General features: G+C 40.5%; 2 protein-coding genes and 1 non-coding gene across 6 annotated transcripts; 1 reads left to right on the top strand and 2 right to left on the bottom strand.

Annotated features, from left to right (window-relative positions):
* Positions 1-695: 695 nt before the first annotated feature.
* On the bottom strand, positions 696-11,505 carry LOC137937671 (uncharacterized). Its single transcript, XM_068782784.1, has 8 exons — positions 11,005-11,505; positions 4,378-5,100; positions 3,979-4,074; positions 3,796-3,879; positions 2,677-2,911; positions 2,247-2,407; positions 1,266-1,547; positions 696-1,173 (listed from the first exon to the last, which is right to left on the bottom strand). Exons 1-8 carry the CDS (start codon positions 11,329-11,331, stop codon positions 1,117-1,119), a joined length of 1,965 nt encoding a protein of 654 aa, XP_068638885.1. The 5' UTR covers positions 11,332-11,505; the 3' UTR covers positions 696-1,116.
* A 466-nt stretch (positions 11,506-11,971) lies between these two features.
* Positions 11,972-12,053, bottom strand: TRNAS-AGA (transfer RNA serine (anticodon AGA)). The gene has a single exon. It is a non-coding gene; the product is annotated as a tRNA-Ser (tRNA).
* A 6,065-nt stretch (positions 12,054-18,118) lies between these two features.
* LOC137935933 (zinc finger CCCH domain-containing protein 30-like) lies at positions 18,119-22,600 on the top strand. Of its 4 annotated transcripts, none has more exons than XM_068780358.1 (3): positions 18,119-18,355; positions 18,527-18,672; positions 19,586-22,600. In XM_068780358.1, exon 3 carries the CDS (start codon positions 19,609-19,611, stop codon positions 21,814-21,816), a length of 2,208 nt encoding a protein of 735 aa, XP_068636459.1. In that variant the 5' UTR covers positions 18,119-18,355; positions 18,527-18,672; positions 19,586-19,608; the 3' UTR covers positions 21,817-22,600. The 4 variants fall into 4 exon arrangements, with proteins under 4 accessions (XP_068636459.1, XP_068636460.1, XP_068636461.1 ...); XM_068780359.1 differs by having other exon boundaries at positions 18,583-18,672; XM_068780360.1 differs by having other exon boundaries at positions 18,607-18,672.
* The last annotated feature ends 2,879 nt before the right edge of the window (positions 22,601-25,479 follow it).

Here is a 25,479-nt window from a genome sequence, read left to right on the forward strand (position 1 = left end):
TTACTAAGTACATGTGGTTTCCTTGCGAGAGTTAGAATCTTTCAGGCTATAATTTTTTTTTATTGTATTTTAATTGAGGTTACAAAGTTGAACGTTGAAAACCAATGTCCATGATAGTATATAGTATTCCGATGTTGCACGTATGCGAGTTTTTAATTTTATATTAATTATAATACTACATATCTAATCCGGTTTAGCTTAAACTAAATTTTATATTTTGTTTCGTGTATGAAAAATATTTGTCAAATAGAATAACACCTTGTCTAAGAAATGAGTATGACTAATTAAGAATTTAAATGTGTAGTGAAACAATTAAATATTCATTATGCACAATTTGAAGACAACAAAGTTTTATATTATCATAATGTGTTTTGTGTTAATGGAGTATTTGGTTAACTCATTTTTTAAAATTATAAATATATAATAAGTTAGATTATTTTCTAACACAAAACACATTAACTTGCGTTTTGTTCGGTTTGTGTTGGCGCCACAGATGAGTTTGCAGTTAGAGGAAGAAATGGAGAGTTAGAGAAGCAAAAGAGGAGGAAGAGCCTGCGCAAAAAGGGTTTGAAGAGCTTGGTTAAATCATGCGTCAAAGGCCCCGAGACAGCGGACTAGCGTGGGCTACTTTCACTTGCTCTTCTGTTTGGGTCCTCTGTACAGTATAATATCAAAGAAAAAACTGAAACATGAAGTTGTTAATGCAGAAAAACAAAGCTTTCTTCTCTTCCTTTTCGTCATTTAAGGGTTCCCGACGCACGCGCCCAATACGAGAAATTATTCCCGTGGCAAGTTTACATTCAAGTTTCCTGGGCCTGTTTATGTTTCTCTCCCACCAGTATTATGAATATTGCACATACACACGGGAGCACCCTCTACAAAAATGGAATGTTCACACCGAACGGGCTCAAAATAAGCGACGCCTCCGAAAACCACTCCAGAAGTAGCTTTTGATCTTCCCAAGTAGAACGGGTGCCAGCCTCCTGTCTCTTTTCCGCTTCCAGAGGCTTGAAACTTTCGAGACTGAAGCCTTACAGTAGGCCACCAATCAGGGGTAACGAGCCTGCATCAATTCATTCTGTCCTGCCATAGCTAGTAATTTAGCAGCAACAAGGATTAAGTAGCAGCACTGGGAAAAGTTGTACAATGTTCAAGAGCAGTTCTTACACGGAACTGTAACACAAGAAAAGATAACAGATAAGTTGCATGCAAAACCGGCACAAGAAGTTTTAGTGCAAAAGTTTAAAGGGTTTGAGGCACTGAACCTTTGCATCCAGGCATGGATCGTTAACCATACTTTTTATTTGAGAAATTATCCCAGCATTTCGCAATCTAGCGATCCGATCTGATGCACCTGCGCTGTCGGGGTAAGTTAGATTTACAATGCACCATATTGAGGCCGTTCGAAGTCTGCTGTCACTACTTTGCAAATGGCTAGTAATTATAGGCTGGTCGCCACCACTAGACTCTGGTGGAATGATGTGAGTCATGAGTGCCTCTTTGTGGAGTTCACTCCCAGCTGCAATGTTGCTAAGCACATACATCCCCTGAAGAGAGATTCCTAATGTTAACAAAGAAAATTACTAAAAACATAAAAATATTATAAGAAATGGGAGTTTCTTTACTGGATTACTGTCAAACTGTAAGATATAGTTCAAACTGAAATCTCTTTTTTTTTTTTTTTTTTTTTTTTTTGAGAATTGTTCAAACTGAAACCCTAATTACATCATATGATGAATCCTCCAAAAATATGGCCCAGGGAACTGCTATGCAGTTTTATCAGAGTTATATACTTCAAGATTAGGAGAAAATCAGACAGGTACGATTCAACAGGCTAGAGGCACACAGCATTCTAACTGTGCGTGTGCCATGCGTTATGCATCAGATCAGACAGCAGTATTAGCATATTGGATATGCACATCCAATAATTGCTGGATTTTCAATCCCAATATAGTACATACTTGCCACTGATACCTACATGCTACAGAGCAGATACCCAGCAAACATTACATGAAGAATCGAATTTTCTAATATGTACACAGACTAGCAAGAAACACTGGATTTTTTAAGATGATCCAGAGGAGTATACAGCACACACTAGCTTCAGATCATAATGGTAAACTCAGCAGTTATTTTAGAACATTGTTCTGATTCAAAATGATATTACTAGCATATTGATATTATGTTGTTGCAATGAAAGCAATTAATCCAGAAAGAGGGAAATAAATTTAACATCGAGGCCGAACCTGAACGCAGACTTTTGGATTGGTTGCATTCCTCACTTGTCTTACAACAGCTTTTATAATTTTACCATCTTCTGCAAATGCATAATCAATAGAGTCAATGGACCCATCAACAAGATTGCATACAAGACCTAGGGCTTGCTCTTGAACCGAAAGCTCTGGATCTGTTAAAAAAAATGCAAGACGGGTCATTTAGCTTTTGAAAAGGCAACCAATTGCATAGGGTAAACAGGGAAAATAATACTGATAAAAAAATGTAATTAGGTCTTATGGTGATTAAGCAGGACCATCTTTATCAATTGTTTTGGAAGGCAAGCTGCAGAAGCAGCAAAAGAGATGACAACTGTTTACTCACGACCAAAATCATTTCATGTCTTCGAGATACTGAAGAAATCCAAGTTTCCATTGAAATAGAAAACAAACATTTACATACCACTGATCAAGCTTGCCAATGTTGATATTGTCAGCTCAATAAGAATGCTTTCTTTGCCCATTTTGTCTGAAAGAAACGTTGAGTTCCTCAATGCCCATACAGCATTTAACCTGGGTACTGAATCCATTGATTTAGAAAGCTGAACAAGCTCTTTTACCATGCCACACTGGATGAAGATTGCTTTATGAAGGGTAAAATCCACTGCAATATTGCTTATCGGCCCAAGGGCTGCTACCTGCAAAAAAGCAATGCCCAACAACCTAAAATTACGACCAATTGCTATACAAGGATTAAGTTGACAGCAACCACTTATAGGCTTAACAAAGGCTATTATGCTTCATCCCATCTTCTAGTTGCTAACCCGTTCACGGCAAGAAACACTAACACATCTCACCCCCAAGAAAAAAAAAAACAGAAAAAAGCAACACCAATGATGGCATGAAAACTTCTCTATCCCACATCACTATTGCCTTTGATTGCTAAAGAAATTTGACTTCAGTCTACTGATAGGAGAAATTTTCTCAAAATTTACCCAAAAAGGTGCTGAGAGAGAGAGAGAGAGAGAGAGAGAGAGAGGTAAAAGAACAGAATTTGCATTCAAAGAGTTTTATGCTTCAATTTATATGAAACATCAGATGAAAATTTGAGTTCATTAGAACAACCTCTTGAAAGTAACAAGAAAAATTAAAGTTAGTTGACGAATCACCATGCAATGGTGTTTAACAGGGCAAATGCTCTTTTTTAGAAAACACAGGGGAAGGGGCATTTTTTAGTGAAGTTCTCCTTCAAGATCCAGATACCAGAGCAACCAATTCATTATAAAGAAATTCCAAAATTAGGTTTGAACTTAAAAGGTCTAGATACCATGCAAGCAAAGTCAAGATCCATCTTAATCAACCCATTGGAGTACAAAACTTGGTCTGCTAGCACGTTATAGTTAAAAATCAATAATCAACTTCCATTTCTATAATGACATTCATTCAACCGGTGTTTTGAATGTATTTGTGTTTGTCTATAAGGTTTTACAGAAGAAAATAAGTGCATAGAAATTGATTTACTTGTTTGTTCACGAAGGTGAGTTGCCATGTATAACCAAAAAGACAGGCAAAAAATAAGTACCTGAACAGATGCTGATGGGTCACGTAAAAGCTGTACTAGAGGAAGAAGAATTGTTTCATTGGTAAAATCACCTGCACTCAAACTCTGAACTACTTTTTATCAGTAGCTGGAAGAATACCTGTCAAGGAACTTCTAATTATCACAAAGCAGGAGGACTGAATACATGTCTAGCTTCTTCCTGACCTTAACTGATCGAGTGATGCTTCTCAGGCAGTAACATGCTGCAGTGCGCACTTCAGTAGAATCATGCTTTAGAGCATCAACAACAATGTACAGAACCTACAGAACAGTTATGGTAATTAAACAACATTATCCTGAACACAGTGCCCATATAAGAAAAAATCAACATCATGTAAATTTCCTGTGTACAGAAATTTAAAACAACTCTTTTCTCCTACAACCTTTTTTTCTCTTTTTGAAAAAAAAATTCTTCTACAACCTTGCCAAGCTGTTTGTGAATAAAATTGAGCAGCATAGGATTTTCTGGTTGCACCTGTTACTCATAGTAGAGTTGAACAAGACCAACAAAATCCACGTCGAAAAGTAAACAGAAGATTTACTTGGCCATGTTAAATAACAGACCTTAAGTTGGAGAAACTGGTTTCTGCAGCTTTCAAGTTTTGAGCAAAGTTCCGATAGTGCAAGCAATACCCCCTCAAGACGTTTAGGCTGTACAGTACTTTTTTGTAGAAACTTGCAAAGTTTTTCAACAGCATTTGCATCAAATGCTAATTTTTGTAACTCCTCCTTACCTGCAACTAGATTGGCTAATGTAAAAGGTGCATCATCCCCAGGTTGCCCAGGCTCTGCTAGAAGCTCAACTAATACAGGGATTAATTTTGTTTTGACACCCAATTCTTCTAGGTGGCAAGGAGAAGCCTGCCCAATAACTATTAAACATACACAGGCCAGTAGCCTTGTTCGAGGGTATCTGTCCTTCATTAACTCCATAATAGGACTCAAAGTTCTGCTTCCATTGTCAAAACCAGCAAATTTTGTTATCAGTTCAGTATTGTTTCTGAAAATTGCAGCAAGTGCATCTAAACTGGCATCTCTCTGGTTTATAGAACCAGCCACTAAGTTCATTAGTTTTTGCAGAACCCCTTCATCAAATAAAGCTTTCTGCTCGGCACTGGTCTGGCAAGAGTGTGCTACGATACTTGCAGCAAGTTCAGTGACATTTTCATTGACACTGTTCATAAGAGAGAGAATGAAGTCCATAATTTTCTTTTCAAGAAAGTCATATTTAGGAGCCAATTTTGATTGGAAGATCATTCTTAAAGCACGTGCAGAAGCATCCACAACCTGGAAAGACCAACAACACATTCCACAGAGTGAAAAAAGTTAAACTAAGCATAATGATGCTTTTCTTGGAGGAAACCCAAATTAATTGTCATAACAAAAATGAAAGGGTTACATATAAGATGTACGGGAAGCTGAAGTCCAATTTAATATGGATCAAATGCATAAATACATTGAGTAAATAGCACACCAGTTCTAGAGTGATTGTCAGTATAAGAATTTGGTTAGGTCATGCCTCTCCAAGATTAAGCTTTTTAATGAGATGCCTTTCTTCGCTGCACAGACTAGGCACATTAGACCGACCACATGTGAGGGGCACTATATTGAAAAATCTCATATTAGTTGTAAAGTGAACCTTGACTTAGCTTGTAAATTCAAGAAGTATATAAAAATTTGTTGAGATTGTATTTGGGTTTAATATTGATAAGGTTTCTTCCCTCTAAAAGTTCAATAACCTAAACACCTAGAGACACGGTCTTTTTTTTTTTTTTTTGTGGGTGGGGTGGGGGGGGGGGGGGAGAAAGGTTGTTATATTTAATTTCAAAGGCAAGAGAAACATAACATTAGGAGGGAGGCCCTCTTACTTACAACGAGAGATTGAAGGGACAAGCCTTACTTAGCTAAAGGGTTGGTTGATCTCAGGATCTTACACCAAGTACATAGAAAATGAGAGACTAAATTCAGGATTTCGTGGAAAGTCAACCAGTGTCTCCAAAGGGGAGATGTGCCTTTGGAGCACCAACTGATAATAACGCTTGAGCCACCCTCAATCCATAGCAGCCCTCCCATCGAGTTCTTGACTGCTTGAGTCTAAGGAGCTCAGCAGCAGTGGAGGCCGATGTGCTAATAGGACCAGAGTAAGAGGCTAAATCGTCTCTCTCATGATTAAGGAATACCCCACCAACCTCAACAGGGCACAGGTTCCAGATAGCACTGCCATCAAAATTCAATTTGATGATGCCTATGGGAGGCGGGGACCATTCAGCCATTTGTGGCACGGGTAACAGACATCTGAGCCACCATTCTCCAATTGTTTCTTATAATCCCACCATTTATACAATAAAACTCATTTGTGCTGGCCCACGCGAAGATGTTGCCCTAGAAATACAGCTCTTCATGTCAAGAGGCGAGTTATTTTGTGACATTTAAACTGCCTATAGTATGACAAAAAATAATTAGTAAAATTTATTATTATAAGCAAAGGGGATTGAAAAAGAGCTGACCCTTCACAAGAGAGAAGGTAGCCAGCAACAACAATTAAAAACAAGAAAAGAGTGAACAATTGCATATCCGAATTTAAAACTACTAAGTGTGAGAGGTTGCTTCTATCACATGCCAGCCTGTCTGCCACAGCATTGGCATTGGCAAACCAGATAACAATATGCCCATAGAACAATAAAATGACTTCTAGCAAGCATAGTCCTCATCAGATAACAAGAAACTAGGCATGGGAAAAGCCCCTTTTTTTGCTTTGAGGTCAACTAACATGTTCGGTATGATAAAAGGTACATATGTAAGACCAGCTAACCACTAAATCCAGTGGCTCGAAGCATTCAACTTAGCATCTGGAGGTCAGTTGATTGATGGACCTTGTTGCTTCATTTAAAATCCGTCCATTGGAGGCTGACAAGCTCATTTGGTGGCCACACAAAAAGGGCTCCTTCACGGTCTCATTAGCATATGGCTTTTTAAACAGCGGTAACTCGGCTTCGAGGGTGAATGAAATCAAATTTTTATGGCATTTATGTTCCCCTCCAAAGGTGAAGTTCTTCATGTGGAGTGCCTGTCAAGGTAAAATTCTCTCGGCAGCCGTATTAAGAAGAAGAGCTCATCCCTCAGTGGATCTCATATGTCCACTCTGCAACTCTGAAAATGAAACTACTAGCCATATTCTTCTTCATTGTAGCTTTTCTTGGAAGGTGTGGATCAACATTCTGGGAAAGTTTGGTTTTCAGTTCTGCATGGCGGCTGATCTGCTTTCGTTCAGTAAATCTCTCATGGGTACCCCTATGCCGAGTCTTGGAAAAATGATGCTCTCTGCATGTGCTAGTTTTATCCAGTGGGGTCTTTGGAATGAGCGAAATAGAAGATATTTTGATGCTAAAAGTGAATCTTTAGACCGAGTTGAGAACAGAGTGGTTGGGCAAATATCAACTTGGCTATTAACCAAGAAAGCTTTCTCTCCTTATCTGGGTTCCTCCATTCATGAAAATTGGAGAAACTTGGCATTGATGCACATTGGGAAAAAGCCTCCGGTTATGAAAGAATGGTCTCCTCCTGATCCTGGTTTCCTAAAGTTAAATTTTGACGGTTCGTCTCTAGGCAACCCCGGTATTTCTGGTTTCAGAGGAGTTATTTCAAATCATTTCGGTAATCAGCTCTTCACTTATGCCGGACCCCTTGGTATATTAGACTCTACATCTGCTGAATTGCATGGTCTCCTCTCCGGTCTTTGTATCTTCAGAGATAAATGTAGGGGACCTCTACACATTGAAGGTGACACCAAAGTGGTGATTGGTTGGTGTGAGAACGCATCTTCTCCTCCATGGAGGCATTAGGATACATTTAAAGAAATCTTAGATATTACCTCAATTATTCCTTGTATTTGGTCTCACATTCCGAGATTCGCAAATTCGGTGGCTGATGTACTTGCCAGGCAGGGAGCTACCCTACAATCACTGGTTGTAAGGGATGTACTCCCTCAAATTTTAAATTCTCTTTCATTTTATTAATACATCTTCAAAAAAAAAAAAAAGCATTCAACTTAGCCATGTATTAAAAATCTCAACTCTAGAATCAGTCTATTTCTGATCAATTTTTTCTGTAGGATAGTAGGTAAGAATTGCAAACCACTAGAAAAGTCAAAGCCAGCCCTCTCTCCTCTCTTTTCACCATTTTTCAAAGCTGAATCAAGAAGTCCTATTAGAAGGCCTGCCTCATCATATAAAACACTTTTTTTTTAAAATGATCCTGTGTCTAGGTTTCACCTACCAAGAGAAGCAACGTTTCGTCAAGAGAGAGGGATAATTGAGTGGGAAAAGTCTAAGAAATGACTGATAAAGTAGTCTTTCCTAGTCTCCTTAAGTGAAAGGCAGATCTCTTTTTGCCTACTCTGTCAGTTGTATTCTTGTCTAGGCACCATCCTCAATTGCACATCATTCTTCTTGGTCTTTCAATATTACCTTCTCCTTCGAATGATAAATAAATCCTTCAAATGTTTGGACCAGTTCTTGATTTGAGTATATCCTCCTACATGGAGCATGCCATCTTCTTTGTACGAATCCATATTTTTATAGGATATCTCAAAAAAGGCTTTCAATAAAAACCATCATCTCCAAAATAAAATATGTACCATCATAGACTGCCATACTCTGAGAATGAGGCTAACTCAGATTTTAGATCTACTTCAAGCATCTGTATGAAACAAGGCATTTAAGTGACACTGAAAAGTACAACTTGCCAATGAACCTGGCAGTTCCTAACCATTATGTCAATAAGAAGTCGTAGAAAAGTTCCCAACTAAGTGCTTAATCTAGAGCTGCAACCCAATTAGCACCTCATCAAACAAGTTTACCCTACAACCCTCAAGCCCTGAACACCATCACATCAAAATAGTTCAATTATAGTCAACATAATTCACTTGATTTTCAAAAAATATTAGTTTTTGCACTTTTTTCCTTCAGAGATTATATAATTGGATAATATTTGGAAAGTGTATAATAATTAGGTTGACAATCTTATTTTAAAAAAAAGACTCAATACAATGACAAACACCACACAAATAGTACCATGCTACACACTAATTTGGCTTGATACACTCTAACTTAGTACCACTTAATTCCTCTGAAAAGGTAGTCCTATAAACATTTAAAAGACACTAATGAAAGAATGCCCACATAACTCATGAGTGAGTGCAGAAGTCATGGCACCAGGTTGCCCCTTTAGCAAAAACTCAGAAAGGTAAAAGATACAATGAAGGATTTCAGGCACTGAATATTGATTTCTAAATCATTGTTACACAAACTTTGCAACTGTCTTTACACTTTTGCAAAGCATTTATGGACTCGTTCTGGAAACAGAACAACCAGTACACTGTAAGTACCACCTGCTATGACCAATGTACACCCTTACATAATTTCATCAGGGTGTATGGGCTGGTTAGAGTTCTTACTGGTCACCCCAATACTTAATATGCATTAGGTCTTCACCGGTACAAACCATGAGACAGTAAACCATGCAATATCAGTATTTATTTTTCGCGTATCTTTTCTATGATCCACGTGAGATCATGAATACTAGAAAATCTTAGTCTTTTACTGGACTTGAGTTCTAGTGGTAATGTACGTTCCACTAAGTTAAGGGAATAGCTCCTAATGAATAGGATCATTGATTAGCTCAAAAGCCCATGAAATGTTTATTTGTCACCTCAGGATTTATCAAATGTGAGGCATTAGATGCAACTTGCAAGACATTACTTTGGATGTTAATTCAGGAACAAAAAAAACCGATAAGCTATCAACAGAATCTGAGGTTGGTGACAATCCCAATATATAAAAGCAATGTAACCTGCAAAAGTACAATGTATAAGCATGCCAGAGATAGACATTGATAAGTGAAACATCTCTAGTGAGTAGTGGATCTTGGTGGGCATAGACAAGACATGCTTCAAAAGGTTAGCCAGCACTATGGAGCCACTTCAAAATCTACACTGAAAGGAATTCTCTGGAGAAAGAGCCTAAAATGTGTTAGTACACGAAAGTTTAGGTGGAGTTGACCCAGCGAAAGTGAATTACACTGATTATCAACAAAACTAGAGAAAGTGAAATTCCCTCCTAAAGAGTGGAGTTCCACTTAAAGTGAGATGATATAATGATGTCATCCTCTATCCCAACCATAGATTTAAATAAAAAGTTAAGTGTCCCCAAATCTTCATTTACATTTTGCTATTTACACACATTAAGACAAAAAAAAAAAAAAAAAAAAGTATATAACTTGGGGTAACTGGATCACCCTAGGAATGAGCATTCACCCTCTTTCTCAAGGAGATCTATTTTTCTATGCACTAACACCCCTAATGTGACTTTCTATGGGCTGAATTGTGTTCAGGTTTCAACTATAATAATGCACCGTTGTAATAAAAAGCTCCATCTGCATCATGAATCTGCTTACCGCCAGGTAGAGGATATTATCTAGAGAAAAAATGTCAATTGCTCGGATCTTCCTGCTAGTTTATTCTCACAATCCGATCAACCTTAAACTAGAGTTCTAGATGAGCACATGTGAATGAAATGTCAACTGAATATCTCAGAATAAAAACATTGAACCTCCGTAAGTGCAAGAAGCAGTTTACAGGAGTTAATGGCCATAAACAACCGAAAGGACTCATAAAGATATACTATAACAACTATTATTTTGAAGGAATTCAAATAACTTCAAGCAGACGAAACACATTGTCCACAACTTAACAAAATGCCTTATTGTTTTTGTCTCAATAGCCATATCATGCCACCCCCATGGGATTGATTGCTTACGCATTCATATGGTTTAAGTAAAGAAAAGAAAAAAAAAAGTATGGAAAATCAATAAAGACGGAATTTCCCTTTCCCCACAATACCTACTCCTAATCATCAGTTTCCAACTATCACAAGCTGTTTTATCTGGTCTGCTCTTCCAACAATCGCTTCATCTTACAAATTTTTGTACTTACTAAAAAGAGAGAAATTCCGTTTAAACTCCAAACTTTCGGATCATAGCTTTACGTGAATGGAACATAAAGTCCCAATCAAAGTTCCCATCATCACCAAATATTCGATCATCCATTGAATATTCGCAGTAGTGCACAATTTATGCAGGAATATGAAGATAAAAAAGGACGGTAGTTATAGAGACTTTGCGAGAGATCGTAACCTTTTCATCCTGATTGGAGAGAATTCGTATGAGGTGGGGGAAAGCACCACTCTTAAGAACGGTCTTAACGCCAATATCAACTCCACAAGCAAAACTGCCCAGAGCAGCGGCGGATTGGACAAGAAGAGAAGCGTCGGAGTCGTCATCGCCAACAATTGCGGCCACTCTGGCGACAGCTCCGAGCTTTATGTAGGAGAGCTTTTTGGTTCGATTGCCAATTACCTGATTTTTAAGTTCTCTCAGCGCTTTCAGGCGGACGCCGCTATCAACGGAGGCGAGTCTGTCGATAAGCTCCTCCGGGCGGTTGCCTGCTGCCGAAGCGGGCATTCTGGCCGGATCCTGACGCGCTTGTCAGGAATTAGGAGAGAAACTGAGAGAGAGAGAGAGAGAGAGAGATTTGAAAGGGGCTCGTCTTTGTTCTGTATTGCTTGTGAGCAGTAGGCGTAGGGGTTATTCTCTCCCCCCGCGTTCGTGCCCTCCTGGACTGCCCGATCGAGCAGAAGACACGACCGGAGTGGAACGATATTTCATTTGAGGCTTCCATCTCGCATGGTCTATTCATCCAAGCAGCCAATACGCCTCCACAACCACATTAATTATTTGCCACTATTTTTCTAAAACTGCCACTGACTCTCTTAACTCTATAATAATTATAAACTAAAATTTAATTAAAAATCATACGAAGAGTCAAGACCGAGAGCAGATCCAATAAAATTAATCAGGTCACAGTCATGAAGGATGGTCAGCAGCAAGCCTGGTGGAGGTAAGAGACAGAAAGGTGATTCGGACTGTAACAATGACACTGAGTGAGCCAAATGGATCAATGTGACATATTGACTTATTTAATTCAGGTTATGTTATATGTATATTAAGATTATATACCATATAACTTATAAAATTATAGTATTTTATGATATAAAGTTTTTAAAAAATTTCAATTTATAATAATATGTTTTAAAATATCGCGCGTGGACGGCAGGATTCGAACCTGCGCGGGCAGAGCCCACATGATTTCTAGTCATGCCCGATAACCACTCAGGCACGTCCACATTAGGTACTAATGATACTCATGTGTAATTATATATTTGAACAAATCTAGGTTGTATTCGTTTTCCCGATGACGGCGAGAGCAAACCGTCGGTTGAAATTGCGGTCATGATCGATGGGAGGCTCCGTATGATAAAACTCCCAAAAGCCCCTCGCTTATCTCAACAAATAAGAACCAATGATGGGAAATACTGGAATGCTATCATTAAATTCCATGCGAAGCAGAAAAATTACCGAGCAATTCTGATATCATTTGCCGAGATGGAAGCTTTAAGTTTTCTGCCTCTCGTTGTCGAGGCCTGTGCTAGACTAGAAGTCATCGAGGAAGGTTAGAAAATTCATTTCAATATTCAGAGATGCACTGAATTCATGACGTTCGAATTAAAACCGCGCTGATTGATTTCTACCACATGCAACCGTGGGTTCGTTAGAGATGCCAGCGGTCTGTTTGAAGAAATGGGTGTGAAAGATATAGTTTCGTGGAATGCAACGATTTACAGCTATGTTGAGAATTCTTTGTACGAAGATGCTATTGCATTGTCTTTGCTAATGAAGAACGAGAAGGTGAAACTGAATCCAGTTACAATCGTTTGTCTCGTTTCTGCGTGCACAGAGCTACAGAGTGTAGGTTAGGACAAGAGATACACTGTTATTGTTTGAGAAATGGCTATTTTGACTATAATAATCATTTGGGTACTTCACTGATTGGCTTCTATGCTAGGTTCAACCCACAGCTTTCGCCTTTTGTGTTTCACTCAATGGTAGTTAAGAGTGTTGTTAGTTGGAATGCCACGATTTCAGGCTACCATAACGCTGGAGAATTTTCTGAATCTCTGGACCTCTTCTTGCAGATGCTTTTTGTTGGAGTTAGGCCAACCTCTCTGAAAATGTTGATCACTGTCCAGCGATTAGGATCTCCTCAACTCGCTCAGTAACTCCACCACTTCACTTTTAAATTTGGGTTTTCTACAGAAATATATGTTGAAAATGCATTAATCAACATGTATGCAAGAGTGGAAATTTGGAATCTTCAGTTAAAATTTTCGAAAAAGATGCACGTTCGAGATGCTGCATCATGGAATGGTTTGATTTTTGCCTGTAAAATTGGTGGCATTATGAGAAGGCACTTAAATTGTTTACAAGAATGCAGCTAGAAGACAGATGTTGTGACTTTTGCTATAACATTGCAAGTATGTGGTGAATGCTCTAGTGTGGAGAAAGCTAAAGATCTACATGCTTATATAATAAAGAGTGGACTGGAAATGAATGATTCAATTCAAAAGGAACTTTTGAGCACAAACGAGAGTTTTTTCTCAAATGGTTAAGTTGGATGTAGTCTCATGGATGAGACAGTCTGTATGGTCACTGTTTCATAACAAATTAATGGCAGAAGCCTGGCAGCTCTATCATTGGATGAGAAACACTAGTATTAGACCCAAGTCTTTCACCATGGACACTCTTCTTGCTAGTTGCATATGTGAAAGTTTTCATGATATTGGCAGATCAATCCTTGGTTATGTAATTAGACACACGAATGATATTTTTCTTATCTCTGCACGGCTCTGACCGAATGTGGAGATGAAATAACAGATAGGTTTCTTTTCGAAAGTTTCCCTGATAGAGATTTGGTTTCATGGAATTACACACTTGCTAGTTATGTCAAGAATGGTCAACCCAGTGAAGCTTTGTCATTCTTTCACAAAATGCAATCAAAGACGAGACCCAACTTGTGCACCATGGTAAATGTCCTCTCCACTTGTGCTAGTCTGGCAAATCTGCTATTAGGAAGAACTCTGCATGGTTATACAGCAAGAAGGAAGCTTGCTTTGGAACAAGATATCTTCTCAGAAAACACTCTTATCTGAATTGCTGCAAAGACATTTCAAAACATACAGAAAAGGGTTATTTTAAAGTGGAATTCTATGATTGCAGGACACGGCCTGTATGGTCACATGGCACTTCACATCTTCTACCAGATGCAATCAGTGGGTATCAGGCCCACTGGTGTAACTTTTGTTTCAGTTTTATCAGCTTGTAGCCACTCCAGCTTGGTGAGAAGGGCTGGGAGCTTTTCCATTCTCTATCTCGGGATTATGGCATGATCCCTGAAGAAGTTGTTCAGTATGCCTGTATGCTTGATCTTCTAGCTCGTGGAGGTCATGTTGGTGAAGCTAAAAGTTTTATTGATTCAATGCCTGTAGAGCTCTGTCCGATGCCTGTCAAGTTTATTCTAATACTGAGCCTGCGAAAACTACTTTTGCAAATTGTCTGGGGTTGGAAGCAATGAACACTGGAAACTATATATTAATACCCAATGTATATGCTGCTGTTGGCATGTGGGATGAGGTTGAAAGATTAAGAATACAGATTAGGAAAAGGGGTTACGAAAGGCTCCTGGGTTAAGTTGGCTTATCGTTAAAGATCAGGAACATCCATTAATGGCAGGTGATGTATCACACCCTGAAGCTGAAAAGCTTCAGATGGCAGGGCATCTGGGTATCAGCCGCTCCTCTAGAGAGAGCTTGTCGACACTACCCAGTGACAAGGCTTATCAGACTTCAAACTAATGCGTCACTCGAACATGTGCTTGTGGGACTCTCGGCTCGGCAAAGCATTGAACTGAACCATGAAAATGGCAGAGAAGCCTACGGTAGGGGCTCCACGGATTTTCTGTTGATTGACATTGAAGGGCCGCATATCAGAAGGGAAACGAGAGATCCCACCACGAGATCCAATCTTCCACATTAAATCCGGAGGCAGGACCTAATCTTGCCTTCATTCATTCGGAAGATATCAAACTGAGAGACAAAATAAGTGTCAACCACAATTGGCTTGGCTGGAGAGGATTGCGGTTTTCCACAAATTCTTCTGCAATTAGGGCCACCGGAAAGACAACGAGAAGAGGTCAAGCCACATTCATTTACCATTTGAAGAGCTCAGTTCAGATAAAGGTTAATTAAAAAGAAAAGCTCCAAAGGTGTCGCTATTCAAAATTATGCAGTTCATATTATCAATGATCCAAGTTTGAGTACACGGCAGCAAACGTCACATGTAATACGACCCACAAAATGGAACCGCAATCCCTTTCTTTTTACCTGAAAAAATTAAACATTGAAGTTGGGTTTCTTGATATGATAGATGTTACCCTCAAGAAGTTTGTGGTGCAGAAAAATGCAGCAGCAGGTACTTCAGATTTGCATTTGACTGAATCGGGGTTCCTAGTTTTTCAAATACGAGTATCTTCCAACTGAATTGAGACGATCCAGAATTTAATAAGCAAATAGAGGCTCTTGGATTAAGATCACAATTGAGCTTTCAAAGGTAATCAGATTGCTTTTCTTCAAGTCTTACATGCAACAGATTTGGCGACTACGCAGACATATTGTTCGATGAAATGCCCGAGATCTGTTCTGATCTCGATCTGAACTGCGACAACTTCTCAGGAGTGGTGTCTCTGTAAAAACATCTTTTACCAGTTCCGTGGTCGCCCCAGGAGATACCCTAAAAGAACAAATGAAAATTAGTTTTAACCGAGTCCAACTTCAGCTGTAATGTAAACTCTATGACTAGGATCCAACATACTAAATTTCAAAGATTAGGTGAGAGCTCTGTCCGGCGTTAATTCACTCCAAAATACAGTTTTTAATCCCATAAAAACAAAAAACCACAGGCAGAAGAGATGACGAAGCTTTCGAAGTAGAGAGAAAATTGTCCTTTGTATCCACATTCATTTTTTTAAAACATTTTTGCTTCCGTTAACACCTATGAAGCATTATATTAGTTTATCTTCCGCAGAATCGCATTATCCTCCGCTTCACTTGACTCCATTTGCTCCCACCATTACCAATACGATAATCTCCCGAACAGAAAAACTCCGAAGCAAGGAACGTCGCATTCACCTGCATCAACACCTTGTAGTTGTGTCCTTTTATTTAAGGTTGCCATGATTTTCAAAAGTCACATCAAGCGACAGGATAGAAGAAGATGTCCAAAATGCTTTTCTCAGACCGTCACCCTCTTCCTCCGTTCCCCCAATTTTCTTTTCTCCTTCCGCCATTAACAAAGAAAAAGCGGTGACATTAGGATCGGGAAAGAAGGAAAAATACCTGTTCCGTCCGTGTTCGGTGCATCTCGAAATAAACAAAAAGAGGGCCATGAATTAGGTTAAATTCGTTGGAGCCTCGAGGGGTCGTGGCCCCCCTTTTTGAAATTTCACAGAAAGAAAGGACCTAGAAGGGCATGAGACTTCGGAAATGACAAATCAGTCCCTGTCACACCTTGTCCCCCTCCATTGATGAAGCGACTGGAAAACGTCAGTGTGGTCCCCGAGTGGAAGAATGGGAAGAAGGAAAGATCTTGAGAGATATGGGCAGGCGGGTGGTTCCCGGGACGGGGTACTAATCGGGGCGGTGGCCGGTGTTCGACGTCGTCGTCACCAAGGACGGCCCGATTACGACCCGCGCGGGCCGCACCGCCGTCCCCATGGCCCCGCCCTTGTCCTGCTTTTCAATTTTTGGCCGATTCGGAGGTAGTTGAACCGGAGAGCTCTTAGTTCCACGTGGCAGCTATCCACAACGATAATTCAAGGGGGCCGACCTCGAGATAAAGACCGTTTCGCCGAGACGTGAATATTGACGTGAACGAGACGTGTTGAAAAAACGAGACGGTTCGTTTGTTTGTTTTAACAAATCCGAAAGAATCATTTACTCTCACGCGAAGGCATCGGAGGAGAAAAAGATTTTGCTTTAGGGAAAGGAAGGAGGGCAAAAGGGATAAATTTGTTACTGTGACTTTAGGAAAAATAAAGTAAAGCGGGAGGAACTTTTTATTCGAACCCTTTTTTTTTTTTTTTTCCTACTTTTTCGTTAATTCTGCCCTTTTTTCCCTTCATTGTGGGCCCGAGAATCATTAGATTCTTTCAAGGTTGGATCAATTCCCAGATTGGATATCTATCTTTGTAAAAGTTGAATGTGATGGTTTTTTTTTAAAAAAAAATTAATTTTCCTCATAGGCACAAATCATGACTATAAACTTAGGGAAAGAAATTTAATCTTATGCTATTTATGTAATAATAGAAATAATTAATTGAAATAGACACATTTTAGGGCAAATATGGATCTTGCTGTAAATAATGATAAAATGGAAGGAGAATTGATTCGTGTGGAGAGGGTCACATCTATCTAATTTATATTTAATACTGAGATACGGAAAGTACAAATAAGGAGCTTTTGATGGGTAAAGCAAATGACTTCAATATATATCAAGAATTCATTTTTTCCCTAATTGTTGTAATTACTGTCATTGTAAGTGGCTCTTTCGTCAATCCAAGTAAATAAATATCGTAATTTATTTATTGAAAGACTGGCCAAGGAAGCCCGAGGGCTCTTTTCAAGCTTTTGATTATGCTTCTAGAATCCTCTTCGATTCATTGGAAGCCTAAACGCTTTAATCTATTTTTCTATTATTATTTGAATTTCAGAAGTGGATATGACGAAATTAGCCTCGGTCGCGTCGTGCACGTGGGTCCCGAGTCATTAGTGCGACTTCTATATGTCAGATTGCAGAGGGAAGGAAAATCGCACCGTCCATCTGGTGGAGGAATCTGACACGCCTGCTGTCCTGTGATGAAGGGTAGCCCCACTCCATGCCTTTCATGTGGCGGAGTGGAGTGGGTTCATAGTATTATAGTACTCTCTGAAGGAGGGGGACACGTGTTAGGCGTCTTACGGTAATCTTACGTTTCTTTTTTTTATTACCGTCGGAAATTTCACGAAGAGATATAATTTAATTATTTAAAAAAAGATTTGTTTTTGGGTTTCAATTTTCTAGGTCAAGGTGGGCGGCTACTGTTTCCTTTCGGTTTTTTCAAATTTATTTTTTTAGCTTTATTTGTCGTTGGTGCTCCACGCCTTTTCCCCCGATTTGACTCCACAATTAACTGAATTTGACGGCTGCCTGGAATCCGAGAGTACGCTATCGAGGCCTGATTCGCGGACGCCACCTCGGGTTTAAATCCAGCTGAACGTCCCCAGTCGGGCACGAGCTCGAGCTCTGGTGCCCCGACCTAACCGGTGAACTCCCTTCGGCTTTTAACCGTCCCAGCCGGTCGTCCTCCTTTCCTTTTGAATTCGCGAATTTGGGGCTCATTTGGAGTGAATTTCCACAGCATTTCATTCGGGTTCCGACCGAGGTGTTTAACTTACTCGAAATTCATCTTTCATTCCAGTGCGTTGCATTTCATTTTAATTTGGAGACGTTAAGGAAGGCAGAGAGAGCAAGGAGGTGGCGTTCTTCCGATCAACGAGTATAGCCACCAACTATTCTTCTTGTTTTCTTCTTTTTTTTCTTTTCTTCTTCTTCCTTCTTCTTCCTTCTTCGTGCTTGTCTTTCCTCTGGGACCCTGAATACCGTTCGCCTGTTTTGGGCTACCTGCCTCTTCGCGTTTTTTTCTCATGCTATCGCTTTGTTGTGGCAGTCTTTTCTTCTCCCCACGCTTGGTGCAGTGTTGATCGTTCTGATTCTGATCTGTAGGCTTTTCCGGTTCTATTTACGCAGATCTGTACTTTTTCATGGCGTTCCTCGGCTTCTTTTAGCAGCCTTTTGGGAGGCTTCTGGAAATCGGTGAGTACATTTGTTTTCTCGCTTCCGTAAATGTCGTACATCTGTTCAAAGATTGAAGTTGTTCATAGATGTGGTTTCTCCAAGATTTGGGCGCTTTACGCGGCTATAGTCATCACTATTCATTACCGAATGCGTGACTTTTAATCTAATATTCATATCGGGAACTGTTACTGGGCATCAAATATCGGTGTTGAGAAGGGTTATCTCATGTTTCTCTTACTTCGGTTGTGATTGTTGTTCTCTTTTCTTTTCAGTTTTTTTTTTTGTTCAAAATAACTTCTAACTGTACATTTTCTGTGCTATTTTCTTTCTTTCTTTCAAAAAATCTGAACATTCTCTCGGTTGTTAGATTTAGAACAAAATGTATCCATGCTAATGAATTGTAATTTTGCCATCCAGTGGTTATCTTTATTTTTTGATCCTCTGTAACAGTTGCCAAACGTTTGCTCTAATGTTCTTCAGGTAATTGATTTCCTTTTGTTTACCCTAAATAATGATTCTTTATGATGCTTTCGCCGGCCAGTTGATGCTTTTGATTGATCGATCTCTCTGCTGATTCGACCTTTTGTGCTAGTTTTTTTGTCTAAGTTCTTGAGGTCTTAACTTCTGTATTTTTTCCCGCACACCTGATAATCTTATTTGTCTTCGACGTGTTGGGATCTTGATATAGATTCTAGGGAAGGAAAATCCCACACATTTGAGTATTACCTTGGACGTGTCTTATTTTCTTTAAATCAATTCTTCGTAGTTTTTTTTTTTTTTTGGGGCGATAGTATTTTCCTGTATTCGAATTTACTGTCGAAAATCTATTACTTGTTTTGCCTTGTGTTCTTCCGTTGTCAGCCATATTTCTCTCAGAAGTTGTGTCTTTGGAATTCCTGCAGGCGATACTGACATCTTTCGTGCTTTACAGGTGGATTTCCTGGGGTTCGAAGTATGTGCGGTGGTCCGGATCACCTAAAATCCTCGTCGTCTCCGTCGTCTCCCCCGTCTGAAGAAATCGGAAGTAAAATCAGAGATATGAACCACTTGACAGTCGAAACCGAAGATTCCTTCTCCGGTCTTCTCGAACTTGCCGCGAACAATGATCTTGACTCCTTTAAACGCTCCATAGACCGAGATCCAACTTCAATCGATGAGATCGACCTTTGGTATGGCCGCAAGAAGGGGTCCAACCAAATGGTTCTTGAATATCGAACTCCGCTAATGGTGGCTTCCACCTATGGGAGCCTGGATGTTCTTCAACTCATTATCGCTCTCTCAGCCGCCGATGTTAACCGCTGCTGTGGGCCAGACAAGAGTACAGCCCTTCATTGTGCTGCATCTGGTGGATCGGCGCATGCCGTTGATACCGTGAGATTGCTGCTTGCTGCTGGTGCGGACCCTGGCTTAGTTGATGCCAACGGACGGCGCCCCTGGGATGTGATTGTGGTACCGCCGAAGTTACCTAATCTCAAAGCGGCCCTTGAAGAACTTCTTGCCTCTAATTCAAGTCCCAGTTCTATTACTTCCAATCTTCGCGTTTCCACCAATTTGTCCATCTCTAACTCCAATTCCAACTCTCCTCCACTGTCCTCTTCTCCTGATAATGGTTCTCCGTCTTCGGCGTCTGATTCAACGTTGTCTCCAACGTTGGCGAAATTCAATGAGATTCCACCGTCGATTGTTTCTGAGAAGAAGGAATACCCTATTGATCCTTCACTGCCTGACATAAAGAACAGTATCTATGCAACTGATGAGTTCCGCATGTTCTCCTTCAAGGTTCGTCCATGTTCTCGTGCTTATTCTCATGACTGGACAGAGTGCCCATTTGTCCATCCAGGAGAGAACGCCCGTCGTCGGGACCCACGCAAGTTCCACTACAGTTGTGTCCCTTGCCCTGATTTTAGGAAGGGGGCCTGCCGGCGTGGAGATCTCTGTGAGTATGCACATGGTGTGTTTGAGTGCTGGCTTCACCCAGCGCAGTATAGGACTCGCCTGTGCAAGGATGGTACAAGTTGCATGCGGCGGGTTTGTTTCTTTGCTCACACATCCGAGGAGCTACGACCGCTCTACGTGTCAACGGGGTCTGCCGTTCCCTCTCCCCGGTCGTCTGCTTCTGCCGCTATGGAGATGGCTGCTGCTATGAGCCTCCTGCCGGGCTCACCTTCCTCTGTTTCTGTTATGTCTCCGTCCCCGTTCACTCCGCCCATGTCACCTTCTGCCAATGGGATCTCCCATTCATCGCTGGCTTGGCCGCAGCCAAACGTTCCCACTTTACATCTTCCCGGGAGCAATCTCCAGTCCAGTCGCCTCAGGTCGTCCTTAAGTGCGAGAGACATGCCAGCGGAAGACTTGTCTATGATGCCTGATTACGATTCTCTGAATGATTTCTCGTGCTTCTCTTCGCAGTCGCGGCTCAGTTCGACAACTCGGTCAGTTAGGTCCAAGACATTGGCACCATCAAATCTTGATGAGCTTTTCAGCGCTGAAATGTCTTCTCCTCGTTACTCTGATCAGGCAGGGCCGGTCTTCTCTCCGTCCCACAAATCTGCCCTTCTCAATCAATTCCAGCAGCAGCAGAGCATGTTGTCTCCAATTAACACAAACGTGTTCTCTCCTAAGAGCGTTGATCACTCTTTTCTACAAGCCTCATATGGGATCTCTTCGCCTGGAAGGATGTCTCCACGGAGTGTGGAGCCCATCTCTCCGATGAGTTCTCGAGTGGCTGCGTACGCCCAGCGTGAGAAGCAGCAGCAGCAGCTCCGAAGCATGAGCTCCCGGGATCTTAGCGTGGGATCGGCCAATGTTGTTGGGTCTCCTGTGAATACCAATAATTCTTGGTCAAAGTGGGGATCACCGGGCGGGAAACTGGATTGGGGGGCAAACGGAGAAGAGCTTGGTAGGTTTCGGCGGTCGTCGTCTTTTGAGCTGGGTGCCAACGGTGAAGAACCCGACCTGTCTTGGGTGCAATCGTTGGTGAAGGAATCTCCTCCTGAGATGAAGGAGAAGACGTCTGCAGCACCTGTAACAATGGCGTCTGCGGTAGCGTCGTCTGGTGAAGGCTCAAATTCAAATTCAAATTCGACCCAGTTGGACAGTATCGATCACACGGTGTTGGGAGCATGGTTGGAGCAGATGCAGCTTGATCAGTTGGTGGCTTAGTAAAAAATCAATTCTTTTTACTAAGCGAGCAGAGGTAGTAGTGAAAATGGTTTTTAGTAAATAATATTTGATAATATTTTTTTGTTGGGAGGCGGAGGGAAGCAGAAATAGGGTGGCCAGCGGTGGGTGAAGGGGGTGAGAAACAGCAAATAGAAAGAAAAGAGGGTAAAAGAGGGAAGAAATCCTCGAAATCAGAAATTCGTTTTCAAACATTTGTTATTACATGAGAAAGAATGAAGGGAGAAAGACCTGACTCTAACCCATGTCAGGTCGAATTCTCCAAGTACATCTGTTTAGGTCTCTCCTTTTTGTTACCGTTTTTTCTATTCTTCTTCTTCTTGGAGAGCTGCGAGTTTCACTGATTTGAAACGAATGCCTCTCCTTTCGTTGGTAGTTCAGCCTCTTTTTCTGCCATTTTATTGTAATTGGATTATATGTTCTTTGATTATTTCGGTGGTAGCTGGGTAACTCAGTCGGTAGATGGGAACGAGGCGGGGGCTGGACAACGTGGCTTGAAATTGTCTTTCTGAATGGATACAGCATGGAGGGGGATACTGACTAGGTCCACGGGGATGCGGATACGGGGCTGACGTGTCCTATTGTGGGTTTGAATTATTGTCGTCTGCTTGTGGTACATTTTGTGGGGTTGGATGTCAGCAGGCGACGGATTTGGAATGGATTTCCTACTTTGATGTAACAATTGAGATAAGAAATTAAAAAGCTCTTTATCTTCTTTTGTTGGTCACTACGGCCGATTCTTATTGCTGTTGACTGTTATTTCTTACATATGCTGGTGCTCCGCGTACGCTATTTCTACTTTTTGTGGCTCATAGTCTGCATAGCTCGGAGGCGGCAGTTTTGTCGTACTCTGCCCGTTTTGCCGTCGTCGTGGCGTCTCGAGTGGGGAAAGAGTAATGCAGTTACCAATGTGATTAACGCTCTCATTTGGTTGTGACATGTTTGATTGCAGAGTTATTATTTTCTTTTTCCGAAATTTGTATGTTATTCTTTGTTGGATGAGTAATAAGTTTGGATTACTGTGATATCTGATATGGAATGAATTCTGTCGGCTAAGAGGATGAGACCCGTCAGACGTACCTCCCAGCATCTGGGTTAAGGGCAGAAAGGTCGGTGCCAGTCATCTCCTTCACCCTTCCTTGTATTTCTTGTGTGTTTTGAAGAAGGCAGTATCTTTAATCAAAACGAGTTGGCTCATTAAAAGGCAATGCTCCACATTATAAAGCACATTACTTAATAAAATCTTAAAAATTGGGTGGGGATCCTGTGATGATCGCATATCATATCCTTGATATGGGCAGCTTTATAATCAAACCCGCAAGTGAAAGATGTGCCCATGCCTGACGGCCTCTCCTCAACTCAAGAACCAACAAGGATGCAATCGAAATAGAAATACTTGCCGGCATATCCTTCCACCTCGGAACGAAACTTTATCTGGGAAAAAAGGAAATGGGCATTCACTTTGATAGCTCGGTGGGTCCGTCTCCCTCACCTCCCCTTCCGGCGTCGTGTACTCGTTGTTGCAGGTTGGGGAAGCAGTTGGGTTTGTTGTAAAGCGATAACGCTGTTCCCGCTTATGGAATGGGTGTTGGTGGGTGGGTGCGCATCTTACCTCAATCCCCCGTACGAATCGCTTTTCTCTTTTGTCATCGCTTTTTTGTTTATTCATTTATTCCGTTTCAGTCAATTTGGTAATTTGGCAATGCCGCGGAGGAGCAGCAGCAGAAGGTCTCTGTTAAGATTTGAGATTGGACTCGCTGTTATCTATCTTATCTATCACCGTGGTCTTTCTTGTCTGGACGAACGCTTTACTTGTGGGTGAGGGTTAGTTGAACCACGCTTTTACTCCCACAACCGTTTCTTCCTTCCCTTGTCTTACTACTCTCTTGTGGGAAATAATTCACGCCGAGTAGTAAATGCACGAGTGAGCTTATTAGGCGTTTTTGGAAGGGAAGGGGAAGTCAGATTAGTAGGATTCAGGGCGGTCGTGCCTGAAGAAATCTATTCTCACTGTGATGCCGTCTGAGATGGTTGGAGCTTGAAATAGAAGTGGAATAATTGTATGTTGTGGATGGGATGCTCGCCAGTTTCTCCAAGTGTTGAGAGAGATAGGAGCATCTGGTGAGGATGAAGATAAAGACGATGGCGTGGAACTGGATATAGAGAAGAAGAAACGAAGGATCCGGTATTTATTCCTCATCTGTCATTGCCGTCCATTACATAACAATTCGTAATACGATTGTGCTCATAACGTGGTAAAAGGCCCATGAGTAGCACAAGGTGGATCCAGCCGTTGAGGTTCATTGAAGAGGACCCAGAATTCAAACCCTTTTTGAGTAATATCCGTTTTGAATGGAATTTAATAACTGTGCCGTTGCTCTGGGCCTGCTTTAGAGCCACATCGGAATCGTAAACATTTAATTTTGGTTTTAAGAGCCCATATAAACCTGTGTGTTTCTTTTACAGGGTTTTATTATTATTATTATTATTATTATTAACTTGAAATATTTGTTATCATTAAAACCATATTGGATAAAGATTGCTGGAAGGAGGTTTGATGGAGAAAGACAAATCTGATGTTAGAGCTAACTGGTGAAAGAGAATGGGATGATTGAGGAGTTGTTCAATTAGTAATTATGAACTATACATGACATTAGTGATTTTAGATCCACTACTTTAATTATTAATATGTTAATATATTAAAGAATTTATTAAATAATACTTTTAAAGCACATTTTGGAAAATCCATGGATTGGATTGGGTTTAAAATTTTAAGATCCAATCAAATTATTCTTAATTTACATATTAAATTGTTTAGGGTCGAGTTTTCTTCGTGAATTATCTACATTTCAATGCATACCCAACGAAAATAAAAAACTGGGTTGTGGTTCAATAAGCTCGTGAGGGAAGGGGATTTCTATTTGAAGGTCTCAAGTTATGTGAAGTTGGGTCTAAGACTCATTCCAAAATGATTAGCCAACTTAAAAAAATAAAAATTTGTACTCATTAATTTATGTGAGACTATTCTTTAACACTCTCTCTTACGTGTATGCCCTCTTTTGTAATTCCACATGTGAATAATTTGGGTAGAGGTCCACATAGGAGTACTTGTTTTGATACAATGTAAAGTTAGGTTTAAGACCCTCTAAGAAACTGGTCGTGGAAGGTCACCTTCACATAGTTAGTTAGCAAGTCGAGGTCTCCTTAGGGTGGAGGATAAACGGGTATAACAAGTTGTAATAGATTGAACCCAAAATAGTAGATTAAAGTTTCATAGAATAAAAAACAAAAATAAGAATACTTAATATTTTTTAACCCAAAAAAGAAATTTAAACTTTTTTAGAATTTAAAAACCGGGTTGAAACTAACCTGACCGGGGTTTCGAAGAACCCGGAGTTTGATTTGAATTTCGAGTTGGAATTCTTAGTAGGAAAATCTTGTGGTATCCTCCACACATACATGGGGCATTGACATAATTTAATGACAACACTTGATCAATTCATTTTGAAATAACTATGGATATCACTTATCTCTATATTGGTATGATATTATCTATTTTGGGCCTAAGCCCTCATGGATTTTCTCTTGGGCTTTATCCCAAAATATCTCATTCCAATGGAAATAGTGTCCACACTTATATATCTA

Source organism: Aristolochia californica, unplaced genomic scaffold (assembly GCF_029961685.1).
Source record: "Aristolochia californica isolate CCGP_79_NKW_82.1479 unplaced genomic scaffold, dmAriCali1.0.hap1 SCAF_7, whole genome shotgun sequence".
In the NCBI taxonomy this organism is placed as follows: domain Eukaryota; kingdom Viridiplantae; phylum Streptophyta; class Magnoliopsida; order Piperales; family Aristolochiaceae; genus Aristolochia; species Aristolochia californica.

Bases quoted from the DNA above. Each gene is read 5' to 3' on its own strand.
- LOC137935933 (XM_068780357.1), top strand. From the start codon at position 19,609: ATGTGCGGTGGTCCGGATCACCTAAAATCCTCGTCGTCTCCGTCGTCT.
- LOC137937671 (XM_068782784.1), bottom strand. From the start codon at position 11,331: ATGCCCGCTTCGGCAGCAGGCAACCGCCCGGAGGAGCTTATCGACAGA. The intron at 3,880-3,978 runs GTCAGGAAGAAG...AAAGTAGTTCAG, and splicing joins GCATCACTCGATCAGTTAAG to AGTTTGAGTGCAGGTGATTT. The intron at 2,912-3,795 runs GTACTTATTTTT...GCTTTTTTGCAG, and splicing joins ACCCATCAGCATCTGTTCAG to GTAGCAGCCCTTGGGCCGAT.